The sequence below is a fragment of the Crassostrea angulata genome, chromosome 9 (assembly GCF_025612915.1).
Source record: "Crassostrea angulata isolate pt1a10 chromosome 9, ASM2561291v2, whole genome shotgun sequence".
In the NCBI taxonomy this organism is placed as follows: domain Eukaryota; kingdom Metazoa; phylum Mollusca; class Bivalvia; order Ostreida; family Ostreidae; genus Magallana; species Magallana angulata.
The window spans coordinates 15931727-15948710 of NC_069119.1; the positions used below are offsets into that span (position 1 = coordinate 15931727).

The following is a 16984-nucleotide window of genomic DNA, read 5'->3' on the forward strand; positions in this document are numbered from 1 at the left end:
CATACGACTACAAAAAATATTTAAACTGTTCGTACCATTTAAAATTTGACTATTTTCAAAGAATTTATAAATAAGTTTCCTTGAAAAACAATGCTTTAGCATACATTAGATCGAATTTTTAATTAGTCTTGTCAGCAGCGATGATTTGTGCTGAGGTCCAAACACTGTTTCACTTTCGGTTTGTCTGAGTAACTGCATAGGAAAGTTGATTAAAATCAACTCCCAAAAATGTATTTGACCTCCACATTACAACTTCCGAAGATTCGTCCAATCTCGGCGAAACGGAAATAACCGAAGTGTAAGTTTTGCATTAATGATTATTATCTGGTTGCTACATGCACTAGAAAAAATGCATCTGTAGTTCAAACAGAAAACAGTTGCTGACCGGTATTCGGGTATCTGATTTGTCGTCAATATTAATACATATTGAAAAATGAACTTGTAAACTATGTGTTCCTCAGAGAGAGAGAGAGAGAGAGAGAGAGAGAGAGAGAGAGAGAGAGAGAGAGAGAGAGAGAGAGAGAGAGAGAGAGAGAAAGAGAGAGAGAGAGAGAGAGATCCATTAACCTTTATATAAACTTTTTAAAGCTTTGAGAAATTACACACAAGAAAGTCCCTTTAAATTACCAATAGGTCCCTTTAAATTACTAATAGAGATCAAATACAGATTACAACGTTGACTAAACGGAATGCTGACAGTGGGTTTTTTTTTAATCTATACGTATAGGGTCACGACTTTAGTTCTATAGACCATTCGTACGGACTGGCTTGTGTACAATACCAATGCAATGAAAGTAAGTTTCATCATTAATTAAACGTGCTCAAATAAAATTATTAAGCCTCCCTATGCATGGATCTGTTGATATGAAATTCATATAAAATTTGTCTCTGGTATTATTTAAAAACTTAATTATACAATGTCGATTTTATGTGTATTAACAGAGGAGGAAACCCGTTTTTGAGTAAAAGGTTAAGGCTGAAAACTTGGAGGTGTGAATTCATCATGAAGTCACCAATATGGACGCCGCCATCTCAAAGACAGGGCCGCTTGTGTGGACAAGTAGTGGCAGCATCGCTAGTAGCGATTGTTCCATATATACACATAGGTATTGAAATTGATTTGTGTCAATACATGCATTGTTCATGCATGCATTGAACGTATGTACTAATATGCATTTTTTACACTAACAGTATGCACGGTTTCAGATTTTTTTTCCAAAAAGGGGTGGCGGGTTTGGGGATATTTTTTTTCTGAAGGAAATCGTGAGAGGGTCCGGACACCTATAATTTATGTTAATTTAGTAAGTTTAAATTTTCCAGGGGGGTGGGGGTGGGGCACCATCCCCTCAAGATCTGTGCATTGATCATGTTTGTTTAACTTAATGATATTACACTGATTCACATGTTTTCTTTATGTGGTTTCATGAAGAAATCCTTGTCCTTTTTATACCAGAACACAGGAGACATACTGATATGCGGTAACAATAAAGGCATAACTTTTTATAACATTGATCCTACATATTGATGTGTGTTGTAGGAATTGTCAACAAGATATTCTGGGTCCCTAACAAACCCCCAGTAAATCGGACACACTGTCAATGTGACTGCTTCGATACCGTCTTCAAAGGTTTGCGATTTTACACATTTTTTGCTATTATAATGTAAGTATAACTTACTGTAAACGTATTATATTTGACGTGAATGATTTTTGGCGGAAATTAGTTTTTGAACAAGTTGGCGTGGATTTGAATCAGCGTATTCCTCAATGTAACTATTCTTATACATGTACGCAATGCATTTGGCGATGTTCTTGATTAAGCGGAATCTGCATTCCGCCAACCGCGCTCAACATAATTCACAGCCAAATAAAGTACATTTACAGTTACTGTACATTGTGGATAATTGTGAAAGGTTCATGGGGTGAAAGTGTAAACAGAGCTGCGTAATCATGGCCATTTTGGACTATATTTATCTCCTTATGACGAAGAGTTCTGTGTAAATATATGCAGGGAAGTATTCAAATTTTAATGTTTAAATATCTATATATTTTTTAAAATTAGATACTTGTAATAGTTTGTAATCAACTATATGTATAAAAGAATTATTTAGTAGATCAAATAAGGGACTTGTTGAGCCTTCAGCCTCCTGATAAGGAGAGAAGGGTCTTTTAAAGATGTTTATGTTTGTTTTTTTCTGATTTAAGGTTCTTACGAAAGACTGGGGAAAACATCATATAAACACATCTACTTCAACGCTACGTTTGAAATGCTCCTCATATGGGTCCTGACCCTGGGATGTATCATTTTCTCTTACGAAGCCTTCAAGCGTCTCTATAACCTTTACCACGCGGGTATTCTAAGATGGAGAATGGTAGCACTTTTTATCTTAGACATATATCCGAACTATTACTCATTTTGGATGTTTGTCAATTACACGAATGATGGATTTTACAAACAGTTTTTGCACCAACTTTTCTTCACAGTTACAGAACTATTTTCCACGTGGAACGTTTTCCGGTTGTGTTCTAAGGATTGTGACGTAGACTCTGTGAGCGCATTAGGGATTATTTCTATGAGTCTTATTCACATTTTGTTGGGTGGAGTTGATCAATTCTTCGCACAGTTGATACTATGGAGAGACCAACCATTTCAAAGGTTTCGGAATCTGGGATTCATCCTCCCTGATGTTTTACATGTAGTGATTACTATTCAATTACTTGCCAAGGAAAGACGCACGAAGTGGACAAGGGCGTTAACTCCGACAGAGTACAAAACCTTGGCAGGAGTTGTGTCTCTTGGGTTTTTAATAGGGAAATTTGTGTTTTAATTACTGTTGATATTCATAAACAGAAAAAAACAAACTCCTTGTTTTTTGCATATATGATTATTTATTATAAAATTAGAAACCAGCTGTTTACACAAAATAAAATGAATTCATAAAAACTTGATGATTTACATGACATGCATGATTAGCTTTCTATTGTTGTATGCACAAACGAATTCATATGATCACCTTTCCTTGTCTTTATAAGGTTTACACATTAAACCAATGATATTGGACAGTAGGTTTTGAATGACAGACGGAGGGATATAAGTGAAGTAATCGGGGAACTCCATCTTATTGTCCATGTTTTGCCACTGTGTGTACTGTAGGTTTCGCCACCTAGCGATTGCCTTAAAGTGGACGTTGTCAACAGACCAGTATTTTGGGTACAACTCTATGAGTCCTGCGTTTTTGGGGAGGAACAGCGACAGTGTTAACCCTGCACCGTGCATGCCTACTAAAATGTCAGTCTTTGCAATGACCCCAAGTTGGTCATGCATACTCATATTCTCTGTCCGCAGGCTGACGATACAATTGTTTGGATATAACTTGTGTACCGAGTCTTCTAGTTCTTTTTCGTTTTTAACCTTCCGGCTTATAATACCTCTGGGATTTCGTGGATGCGCTACATAATCGCGTCGCCAAAGAAAAGTTATATGCAGTTTTTCACAATTCAACCGTTTGGTAACCTGTACGTTATGTTTCGCGAGAAAGAATAGCCTAAAGATTTCAATATGCGGTATTGATGGCAAGTTATGTCGAAACATGGGACTTTTGTACCCTTGGATATTCCAAATCAGAGTCTTGAAATACTGAGGCTTCGTCAGTTGACCAGCGCGCACATATCCTCCAAACAAAGTGGTCCAGATAGAATCAAGCCCACCTTGGGGATGACTATCAATAAACAAGATGTTAGCAGTGAAACTTTTAACATTTAAAAACAGAAGCATTAGAAAGGCATTGTACCAGTCGGTCATCGTATGATAAACATTAGCATACTCGTATCGAGTTACTGCTATGGTGATTTTGTCAATTTCCTGATGCGCGGGCATCTTTGAAACCGGTTTCAGAGCTGCCATCCATTTTACAAGATGGTCGCCATGTTGAAACTTGTACTTCATATCTCCAGTAATGTTGTCACAACGGATTTGAAAATATCCTGGTTTTAGAGTTAGGAACTCTTTCTCTTCCGGTTGGTTGAGAACGCTTTCTATTCTCTCCCCTCCTTGTGGCCCCGCGCTGAAGGAAGGATCCAGAAGAACTCCTTTCAGTATGGCGAACAGATGGGCGAAACCGGTAAAGCTGTTATTACAGAAGGAGGTGTTGGATTTTGACCAAAACATTAAGGTCTCGTCCTTTGTGACGTTTAAGTTTGATAGGATTGGTGATGTTTTCAAAGCAAGTTGGTAGGACATACGGGTATCTGGAAATGATGTTGTCACGTGGTATTCTCTTTGTTGTATGTTGTAAAAAGGGTCATTAAAAGGCACAAGAAGTCGCTTGTTGCCATTATGTAGTAGAAATAATAAGACTATGACGAAAAAAATTTGAATGATCAACAAGTACTTCACGTGCAATCTCATTGTGCACCCTGACCTGTAATAAAGAAGAGAAAATATTTCCATGAAGACAACGCGACAGACAAATACTAGTATTTTGTTACAAGGGGAAATATAGCAGGTTTTACTTCATGACAAGTCTTTACGAGACAGTGTTCTATTACATTTACTATTTACATAGGTGTAGATATACCGACATAGATGTAGACATTCATAAATTTCATAGATTCATCTAGATTACACGACAAATGAATAAATGTAGGATTTCATCGATACTTGGAATTAGCTACTTGGGCAGTGTAAAGGTTAAGAAAATCGCAATAATATTTTGTCAAACTTGCATTCAATGTTACGCAGTTTACAAGCACATTACGTTATATATATTTTATTCATACTAAAAGTTACACTCTTTACCTACTTCTACACGTGTATTATTAGCAGTGGGTATATATTTTTTATAAAGAGAAAAATATAATATTATTAGATTATTATGTGATGCGAATATAAGTTTGTTTATGTACAGTATCAGTAGGCTTCAATAATCTGGCTGGTACGGTGGTAGTACCGCATGATGATGAAAGTTCTAACATCTCATAGGCGTCGGAACCGGGGGGGCTAGGAGGGGGCTTAGCCCCCCCACTTTTTTGGCAAATTTATACCTAACCATTAGAAACATAGCATGATAGAGGGTTCAGCCCCCCCCCCCCCCCCCGACTTTTTCTCGCAGGAAAGATTATTGTTCCTAAATTTACCTTGAAAGATTGAGAAGTTGGATTCAGAAGCATATTGCCCCCCCCCCCCCCCCCCCCCCCCCCCACGGATTAGGAATTTCATGATTTTGGAAGGTTTTTCTTTGGAAGTATAGGAATCCCCCCCCCCTCCCCCCACGGATTAGGATTTCCATGATTTTGGGAATTATTTTTTTCTCAATATTTCTGAGGATTAGTCTAGCCCCCCACTTTCAATTTGCTTCCGACGCCAGTGCATCTTCGCTGGCCAAGGGTTTCCTATACACTACTTTCCTTATTATATACGCCGGCAATTTACAATGCATGTATATCGGCAAACGGTTTATAAGCAAAACCATTAACCATTGACTAGCGAGGATCGAACGGCCGAAGCGAGGCCAATGTCACTTATAAACGTTACATACATAAAACCAAAAATGAATTCTGTTAATATACAATCAACATTTTGAAGTCATTAATTGAATATTAGATAAATAATTATGTGTGTACTTACTAACGTTAAGCTTAAAGTTCTTTACAGGCCGTGTGCGTCACTAGAAGTAAAACATTTGATGAATGAAACGTGACGTCATCATTGTGACACCAATAGAATTTCGTTCATCTCTCTCTCTCTCTCTCTCTCTCTCTCTCTCTCTCTCTCTCTCTCTCTCTCTCTCTCTCTCAGGAGGACAACAGATCAGTATCATTCAAGCACCGGGAAAGAAAGTGAGCGCACAAGATAGTAAGTTTGCAGGAATCCTCGACACGAATCAATTGGGATTTAAATGTCTATAACCTCGAAAGGCTATGTACAGGTTTCAACAAAAATATATTATGTTGAGAGTCGGAGTACATGGTTATTCCGGTTATCAAAAAACTCACAAGCTTTCAAAAAATGGCGATGAGAGTTAAACCGATAACTAGTTGGAAATGTTAATGCAAACATATTTTAATGGAGTTATATTGACAAGTGTATATCCTAAAAAACTAGTAATAAGAAAAGAAAATAGTGGTCATACAGCAGATCTAGAAATCAATAACAACAAATTAAAATATACCGGCATATTATAATTCAATATCATGTTATAATAACAAACATTTAAAATAAAAAAGTTTGAATTAAAAAAAAAAAAGACCACCAGTTGGATTTGAACCCAAAACACTTAATTTTTGTTATTCACTAATCCGGGACGAAACCACTGAGCCATGCGAGACTTGTCAATATGCTCTATAAAGTACTGTTTGAAACAACATTGTCATATCAATGGACTTTGTTTTTTATCCTTCAAAAAATAATTTGAAAAAGTACATAATTAGTCATCTATGGGTCATCTCTCCATCTTTTTTTAAAAAGCGACAGTTTTAATGTTGAAATATGTTATCTTTACACGTTTCAAATGTGTGGAGAGAAGACCCAGAGACAACAAAATCATTTAAAAACAGTTGTAAATAAGTAGGATTTTGCACGAATTGCATCGTGTTGCTATATTTAGACCCATATTATGATAAAACCTTTTGCATTTCAAATATTTTTCCACTCATTCCACATCCAACAGAAACCAAATAACGGCTATAATTCGAAAAATATTCAAAATTAATTGATGAAATTTTCACTCTCCTTGTGCGCCCAGATTCCTGCCGAATGTACGTCTTAAGCGCCCACTTTCTTTGTTGTATATTAATTGCTTATATTCAACCAAATGACATTGATTCTTTAAAACGTCTAAACAAAAGAAAAGTATGATTATGATGAGAGAAAGAGAAAAAGAGACAGAGATATTTGCAACGACCAGAATAAGGGTATTGTTTTACTTGCGTTTGAAACTTTAAAAATTGAAAACTTCAGTTTTTACTTCACTTTAGGCCTCACGCGAGACATATTAGAGTACAATCATGAATGTCGATGATATAACGTATCTAAGTTTACATAACATGCACACAATATAAGATAATATGTCTGTAGAGTGTAAACTACCCATACTCTAAAACAGATGTATGCATGGGCGGAACTAGAATTTATTTCGGGGGGGGGGGGGGGGGTCGACGTTAGGGGAAGTGGGGATGTTCCCCAAGACTTGTTTTCATTATCTATACAATGTAAATTAGAAAAGCTGGAGTCCAGACCCCCCAAATATCTTTAGAACCATCTTAACAATACCTTGGACTTTCAGTAGGACGTATAGCTATCTATTTCTTGCATGCGTCAAAACAAGTTAAAGATGACGCGGTTTCAAGCGAAATTTGCACCAATTGCGTAGTCTTAGCTCAAATGCCAGACAAATCTTGTTGATTTCAGAGAGCTATGGCTGAATGGCCAGCAATGAAATAGACAGTCCTAGGTCGCAGTGCTGTTTAACACAACTACCCAGAGTCCAAGCTCTTGTTAAAATGGTTCTAATACTATACCTGCATGCATAAAGTTGTAACCACTACATGCAATATAAAGGTATTGTCGTTGAGACACTTTCCAGCCGTGACGTCACAAGTACCTGTCTGCCGTAAACAAATTCCCCATTCAATTTAAACCATTCATCAACGAAGGTTCATACTGATTGTATGCTAGTCGCTCTGTCTTAGATAAAACTGTTATCATTTTACGTTTGCACATTGATCAAAGAGATCTTATATGCAGCAAAGATCTCCAAATGTTATGTAACTACACCTGTATGTTAGTCTTTATCAGTTTAGGTGGTATAACAAGTTACTGTCCTTTAAAAAAGGACTACAATACGTGGACCATTTGCATGTGTTTCCAACGAAAACGTGAAAGTCTTAAGATTATTAGAGATTCCACCCACTCTAGCCCCCCTGCTTTTAACAACTAAATGTGTATGTTGTATAACGTATACATTACGTATGTACAGCCTGACTTTTTATCTCAGAATTCAAAGGGTTCATACTTTTAAAATAACTATGATCTATCTATTAATGAAGTTTGCATGTATAGTATCAGGCATTCGGTGAATTCTACTATTTGCGCACACAATACGATTCACACTACTTTGTTCACTATGAAGTGACAGCTTTGTGTAAATTTAAAATTTCATATTTTTATGCATTTTTCTTGAGATTTAAACTTTTATACAGTGACATAATTATTCAATCATACTTAAATGCTTAAAAAAATTATACGGAAAACAACCGAACATGGCAAATTATGCTACATGTATCTGATGCATTGATTGCAGTTTCGGCATGATAACTTATTTCATAATACTGACAGTTCATATCACATGCCGATCATTTCTTTGAAGAGAATACTTTGTTTCTGTACTGTTTATCTATAACTTTACAATCATAGCGCCTTTGAACTTTTGTGTGTGTGCATGTGGCACGAAATCCCGATCCCGATTCAGATAATCGTGTGTTAGCCTGGTTCCCTGAGCCACCCATTACGCACAGGAACCAGACTAGCTCATGCGCAGGCTGAATTTTCCCCATAGCATCCGGTTTAACCTCGCTTATATATTATCTGCGTGGACCTCAGGGTCCACGCAACTAAAACTTTCAAATCTAAAATCTTATATCAGTTTATTTTTAAAATTAGATATACAAATAATGTTGAATTAAAACAATATTATTTTAAAGATTAAAATGCGCGTCAGATCTACTCAAACTGTGAATAAATAAGTTTTTCCTCTCTTTTAATTAAGTACCATTTACAATTGATACTAGAAATCACGTGATAATGATTTCTTTTTTTATTTCATGCAAGTTATAAATACCGATTATAAAGTATGAAACTAACTTTACTATAAAGTAAAATGATTCATTTTTTTATGCAAACATATACATACTGTTGTATATATCTGTGTTATCTCGTCCGATTTCTCTCTCACTCTCTCTCGCCCCTTTCTCACCCCTCTCGCCCCACTCGCTTTCTCTCTCACACAATTCTCTCTCTCACCCCCTCGCCCTATTCTCTCTCTCGACCCAACCTCTCTCTAACCCCTCTCGCCCAACTCTCTCTCACCCCTCTCTCTCTCTCTCACCCCACTCTCTCTCTAATCCCTCTCGGCCCACTCTCTCACACCCCTCTCTCTCTCTCTCATCCCACTCTCTCTCTCGTTCCTCTCGCCCCACTCTCTCTCGCCCCCCCCCCCCCTTCACTCTCGCCTCACTCATCCTTCTCGCCCCACTCACTCTCACCCCTCTCTTCCCACTCACTCTTTTAAACCTCTCGCCCCACTCTCACTCTCGCCTCCCTCACCCCTCTCGCCCCACTCACTCACCCCTCACTCACTCTTTCACCCAACTCGCCCCATTCATTCTCTCACCCCTCTCACTCTCTCACCCCACTCACTCTCTCACCCCTCTCGCTCCACTCACTCACCCCTCACTCACTGTCTCACCCCTCTCGACCCACTCACTGTCTCACCCCTCTCGCCCCACACACTCTCTCACCCCTCTCACTCTCTCACCCCTCTTACTCTCTCACCCCTCTCACTCTGTCGCCCCTCTCGCCCCACTCACTCTCTGACCCCTCACTCTCTTGCTCCATTCATTCTCTCTCGCCCCACTCACTGTCGCCCCTCGTCCTACTCACTCTCTCACCTCTCTCACTCTCTCACCCACTCACTCTCTCACCCCTTTCGCCCCACTCACTCTTTCACCCCTCTCGCCCCACTTACTCTCTCATCCCTCTCTCTCACCCCTCTCTCTCTCTCACCCCTCTCTCTCTGTCACCCCTCTCTCTGTCACCCCTCTCTCTCTCAAGCCACTCTTTCTCTCGACCCACTCTCTCTCTCACCTCTCTAAACCCTCTTGCCCCACTCTCTCACCCCTCTCGCTACACTCTCTCTCACTCCTCTTGCTCCACTCCCTCTCTCTCTCTCACCCCACTCTCTCTCACCCCAATTACCCCAAATGTTTTCTCTCTCTCACCCATCTCGCCCCACTCTCTCACCCTTTTCGCCTCACTCTCTATCGTACCCCGCCCCACTGCTCTTTCCCATCTTCCCTCCCCCCTCTCTCTCTCACTCCTCGCCCACTCTCTTTTACCCCACTCGCCCCACTTTCATTCCGCTCTCTCCACTGTCTTTATCAAATCTCTCGCTCAATCTGTCTCTTACCCTTCTTGCCTTAGATAACAACAAACCAAAGATCTTTATTAACAGAACTTCAAACGTGTAAAATAGTAGATCCAAAACAAAACATTCATCATTGGATAGAGCACAGTCTTTCAGGCCATTACATATTTTTCATTAGCTCTTTCAATTTTTTTTATAACTTAGTCTATATATTTTTAATTTTCCAGAGTTTGAACGCACGCAATTCAGACGTCTCTTGATATTGCTCGAAGAATTCCAATGCAATGAAGCAGCTGCGTTTTGAGTTTCATGAACTAACTTCTTAATGTCTTCATGATGGATTCTTTGTACCGGTTATTCTTGATGTTCCACCATAGATTTTAATGACCGGTTCTCTTTGGTTAACTGCAATTGTAATATACAAAAATAACAAAATATCTAGATTTCCTTTTTTAAACACTAATTCATGAAGAAAATGAATTCGCTGGTCACTGTTACCATGCGTACTAGTATTTGGCTGGTATTCAATATGGCTATATATAGCCCAAAGGAAAACCAAAATGGAATTTACCTTACATGTAGTTTTATTTAACTTGCTTTTTTCATTAAAAAATAAAAGATCATGTTTCAAAGATTTCTGTAAAGCGGTTATTCAAACATAATACTTTGCTCGTTATTTTGTTTTTCATTTTCTAACTATGTATCATGAAAAATATATAACTGCCTAAATTGACTGTCATCTCTAACAAATTATGAAATAAAGAATAATTCTATCATACAGTTGCATCCCCAAGGATCATTTACTCACGACCCCCCCCCCCCCCCCGAATTGTGCGTGTGTGTGTGAGGTGTGTGTGTGTGGGGGGGGGGGGGGGGGGAGGGGGGGGCTACATGGTCGTAGTCATTTCTAAACTATATAAATCTCATTGTAAGTTTTAAATATTTGTTCATATTATACGGTATATCAAATAAAATAATATAAAATACAATATTGTATCCTATCATACTTACAATATATATCATATAATACAATAAAATACTGTAATAAACATTGATGAGATTTGATATTTTAACATATGATATGACATTGTATTTTATTATACTTTCATGTTAAATACTGAAATCTGATTGGTTTAGACGCAGTTGATAATCCGTTCTATTACCCTCAGCGTTAGCAACACACTTAGCAACGGGTAACACAACGAATTGTTACATGCGCGTAAATTATGCGCGTGCGGTTCGCCGCGGAATTCACGTCATTTCTATATAAAATCAGTAAAAAAAAATCTCTTAAATTAAGACATTCAGTATAATAAAATAAATAGTGCCTGTTTGGGGGGATAACAGTTGAAATTGACACCCCTCGAAAACCATTGTCAACCTCCACTTCGCGTCGGTTGACAATGGTTTCCTCGGGGTGTCAATTTCAACTGTTACCCTCCCAAACAGGCACTATTTATATAGTGTTATTCAGATTCAGCATTCAAGCCTGTCAGGTGCATCAGTATTATAAGATACACCATCCATGCAAGTTTGGTGAAGTTAGGACCAGTAGTAACTAAGATATAATCATCAGAGGGCACCTGTTTCAAAAACTTTAACCAGCTCTTTAAACCTTAAACTCCTTCAGCATCCGAAACCTATAGACCAGATTCAGCACTCAAGCCTGTCTGGTGCATCAGTATCATAAGACACACCATCCATACAAGTTTGGTGAAGTTCGGACCAGCAGTAACTTAGATATTGCTATCAAAGGGCAGCTGCAACAAAAACTTTTCAACTGCTCCAAAAACCTTAACCTCCTCCAGCATCTGAAATTTATAGGACCCAGATTCAGCATCCAAGTCTTTCAAGCCCACAAGTAGGTCTAGATGCATCATCCATGCAAGTTTGGTGAAGATAAGACAAGTATTAGATACAGGACCTGCAACAAAAACTTAAACCAGGTCCGGACGCCGACGCTGACGCCTGGAGTAGCATAAGCTCCCCTTGACTTCGTCTCGGTGAGCTAAAAAGTGAGCAAGATTGCAAACACCACGCATCCCAATTACTTAATTGACAATGCTACACATAAAGAATGGCAGGGTTAGCATTAAATACACAAAATTTGATTTAAAACGAGCATAACTTCAAAACAACCATCATACCAAAACGTCCTGTAAAGTATGCACATATATGATCTACGCTATTGTCAAGATTCTAAATTCAATAAATTGCCGTTGGAAAATAATGCAAAAGTGGCGCTTTCAAAATGTTCATGACTAGCTATATTCAATATATATATATGTTCAGAATTCTAAGTTAAAAAAGGGCCGAAATTCCCAGAAAATTAAATTGTTAAATTATTAATTTTCTCGCGATATGCACATCTACACATTGTGAGTTAAATACCTACATGTACAAAGTTTATTGAAATTCCGTGCAGCAATTTAAAAGAACTTGCGCTTACAAACTGTTTAAAACTTTATTCAAGATAGGACTAAAGTTTCTAAGTTCAAAAGAATCGAAATTCCCCGAAAAAAAAATAACATAATTTAAATTCCCTGGTAATTTGCATAAACTATCTATACATTAAGTCCCAAAAGCCTAAAAAGTCCAACGAAATTCCATGGTGTAGTTTTAGAGAAGTTTTAGTGAAGTTTCGCTTACAAAATGTCCATTACTTTATTAATATATGGCCGAAATTCTAAGTTCAAAAGTAACGAAAATGGAACTTAAATTCCCTGGTTATAAGCATATCCAACATTGTGTCCCAAATACCTGCAAAGTTTTACGAAATTCCATGCTGCAGTTTAAGAGGAGCTGCACGTGCACTTACAATCAGGACTGACTGACTGACTGACACACTAACTGACTGACACACTAACTGACTTACTGACTGACACACTAACTGACTGACTAACTGACACACACACTAACTGTCTGACTGACTGACACACTGACTGACTGACACACTAACTGACTTACTGACTGACGGAGGAGGAGTCAAAATCATATAATACCCCTCGTAATTTGTTGCGTGAGGTATAAAAATAAAAACAGTATATGTTTAATACAAAGAACAACAAGTCATGATCATAGAAGCGATTTTGAATTTACTACATATAGAGACTGTCTCGGTTTCTCCTTTCCTTCTCAATTCCATCGATAGTTTGGTTACCCCAATTAATAACTTTGAAAAATGAAAAAAAATGAACTTTATTTATTTTACAACGATTGATAACAAGTTCTACAATTTATATTCATATCTCTCGTTGGCACGGATGTAAGCGCGAGGAGGTCATTGGTGTGGAAAGAATTTAAGCTGGAGTACCCGGAGAGAACCCAAATGTCCAATCGGGCTACCGCCAAACCCTATCATGATCACATACAACCACTGTCCATCACGGAGATCGAACTCGGGTCGCAGCGGTTAAAAAGCGAGTGCATTGTCCACTACGCTGCTTAGATACCTTTGTGTCAAAACTTAACTCATTTAATATGACATGAAAAAAAGTTTAGTTTTGCTTTGTTGTATTTTTTCAAATACCGCTATTATATTTTCAAAATAAAAGGCATGGCTAGAAGAAAGTTGGTCTACAGGAATATGCTTTGCAAACGACAAAAAAATTATGTTTAAAATTTAAGAACAATGTTCGATTAGAGTCCAAGCGAATTTAGAGGTGCCAGTTCTGTCAATTTCTGTAAAAAACATAGGTAATCATAGATCACTGGTGTTAAGCGGATATGCGTACCATTGGGTACGCATATCATAAGATGGCGACGACCTCTGCAGGTTCGTAAGTTTACACAACTCTTTTTATTTATTCAGATCGTATTTCAGCGGATAAAACATCAGTGTTTGAAGGGCTAGCGAGTCTTCACATGTAGCAACCTATAAAATAATCCAAAACTGCATATTAATTGATATTTTCTTCATTAATGAAAATCCCGATGATATGCGTACCTACAAAAACAGATATACGTACCATAAAACAAATAAGAATTTCTGGATACGCGTACCATCGGTAAGATAAACGTACCACTTATACACAAATTGATTTTTTTTTTCAAGGGAATTGTATATTTATAACTTATTTAACTATATTCGTAAAAAAAATTAAAACAACTTGTTAAATGAAAACTATAAATAAAAAAAAAAATTATCTAAGAAAGAAATACAGGTGATTTAGATTGCCTGATATATAATCATCAGATTACCAAAATCTCACTTTAAGTCCAAATTCAACATTCAAGTCCGATTGATACAGATATTTGGAGTCCTTCAATTTCTTTATAAAAAAAAATATTCAAAGTATGAAAAATGATTTTGTTTATAAATACACTGTATAAAATTACGAACGAATGAAACAATAGACATATAAAAGAATGTTCTGTTCAAAAATTTACCATTTAATGTTGAATTCTGTTTAAATGATAAAGCAGGAAACAATTAAAACTCGGCGTATTTATCATTTTAAAAAATTGACATTAAACAGATAGGATTATTTCTCGACAACTTTTTAAATATTATCTACTTACATGGGATTCATCCATTATTGTTTCTGAATTCTCTGAAAAAAAGTATTGCCAGAATCGAGGTTCATGCAGTATTAAGCGTATATCAAAACCGATTGAACCGATCGAAAACAAGAGATCAGTTAGTACGATATCTATAGAATATCACACCGTTGTTTATATCATATATCTAAAATCAAAGACTTTTATTCAAATTCAAATTCTTTGATTTATCTAATTAGCGAGCGGTTGGTATCGGCCCGCGCCCTTCGGGCTTGGGCCGATACCATCCGAGGGCTGATACCAGGACCGAGATCAAAACAACAGTGTGATGTTATTTATATCATATATCTAAAATCAAAGACTTTTCAAATTCGAATTCCAAATAAGGAATATATAATTTATCATGAAGCAGCTATATATAGAGTTTTTTTTCGGATTTACAAAACTCGCTCCTTTTTATTCTTTTTTATATGTGTTAAGAACATAACCGCGTCTATTATTCTAACGTCTTAATTTTTACAATCTAAACTCTGGTTTTCTAAGATTAATTAAGTCTCGTTCAATCCCTCTCTATACCCTCCATAATTTAAATGTTGATTGATATTAATTTTAATAAAGCGTGCTAATAATTGTTCTAAATACACAACCGTTGTGTAGGTTACCTCCCCTGCTTAGATACATATCACTCTTTGGCGCTATTTTCGATAAATTATTTTTCAATTTTCAGCAATAAATACAAATATTCAGACGTGTAAGTTGATGCTTTGTATTATTCATTTGTTATTTTACAAACTAGTCTTAATTTAAAGCAAAGATATTTGGAATAAGCTATTTTAAATTTGAAGGCACTACACCCCCTTGACGACGGGCTGAGACAGAGAAATATCAGCCCCGAGGGCGATACAGCCCTAGCTTCCAGTTGCCATCTCACCTAGTCCAAAACACGTGTATCAGGGCTGATACATTACTAGGTATATGATATATTGAAAATTTGAATGTTTATTTCCCGCTACTATAAAGTAATGATATATGTCCAAGTTCTCGATGATAAAACAATATAATACAAATGCATTCAACGTCTCAAAACCACACAGTTCAGTGAAAATAAGAAAATACAAAATATAATAGGAAAGTAGCTGGTACCCATATCATCAAAATATGGTACGTATTTCCAAAAACATAAACATGCCGTAGGTACGCATATCATCGGGATTTTCATTAACGAAGAAAATATCAATCAATATGCAGTTTTGGATTATTTTATTGGTTGCTACATGTGAAGACTCACTAGCCCTTCAAACACTGATGTTTTACCGCTGAAATACGATCTGAATAAATAAAAAGAGTTGTGTAAACCTGCGAACCTGCAGAGGTCGTCGCCATCTTATGATATGCGTACCATTTGGTACGCATATCGGCTTAACACCAGTGTAGATTACTAAGCTCACCGAGACGGAGCATCACCCTTATGAGACATCACCTTCATAAGACCACCTTTATCATTTTATATGAAAATCATACTTTATGATCTTGGATATTCATGGATTCTGTTTTGACAAAATATCGTATATCATCTGATAAATTTTTTTATGATAATCATATGTTCATATGTTAATCAATACAATGATATAAAATTAAATATTGCATCATGTCATATTTCTAATATAATATATATCATATAATAAATAAAATACCGTAATAAACAATAATGAGATTTGATATTGTAACGTATGATATGACATTGTATTGTGTTATACCTTATTGTATTTGATCACATAATACAATATCATAAAATATAATACAATATAGTATCATATTACAATATCATATTACATTATACACCATAACACTGAAACATGATATTATATTGTATAATATAGAATGATATTGTATTGAATGACACTGAAACATATTTGATACATTATATGATATTATATCATATAATACAATATAATTTGATTCCAACATTGTATCTTAACAAATGATACAATATTATGTGATATGGTAAAATATTATAAAATACATTATTATATTATACATATTGCATCATATGACACAATGAAATATATTACAAAATCATATAATACAATTTCATGTGATATGATAATATATCATTTAAACCAATATCATATCATACAATATCGTATGATACAATATTATATAATATTACAATATCATATAATACAATTTCATGTGATAAAATTCTAAATTACTGAAACCAATATCATATTATACAATATTGTATGATACAATATCATACAATATACAATATTGTATCATAGGATACAATATAATATTTTGCAATATCTTATGTAATTGTATCATGTGATAAAATAATAAATTA

At 36.3% G+C, this 16984-nt stretch overlaps 2 protein-coding genes across 2 annotated transcripts; one reads left to right on the forward strand and one right to left on the reverse strand.

Annotated features, from left to right (window-relative positions):
- The first annotated feature begins 684 nt into the window (after positions 1 to 684).
- Positions 685 to 3059, forward strand: LOC128163492 (uncharacterized). The gene is made up of 4 exons (XM_052827109.1): positions 685 to 794; positions 943 to 1106; positions 1538 to 1627; positions 2204 to 3059. The coding sequence occupies exons 2-4, from the start codon at positions 1004 to 1006 to the stop codon at positions 2824 to 2826; spliced, it is 816 nt and encodes a 271-aa protein (XP_052683069.1). The 5' UTR covers positions 685 to 794; positions 943 to 1003; the 3' UTR covers positions 2827 to 3059.
- Positions 3009 to 4413, reverse strand: LOC128163491 (uncharacterized). The gene has a single exon (XM_052827108.1). The coding sequence runs from the start codon at positions 4404 to 4406 to the stop codon at positions 3009 to 3011; it is 1398 nt and encodes a 465-aa protein (XP_052683068.1). The 5' UTR covers positions 4407 to 4413.
- Between the last annotated feature and the right edge of the window lie 12571 nt (positions 4414 to 16984).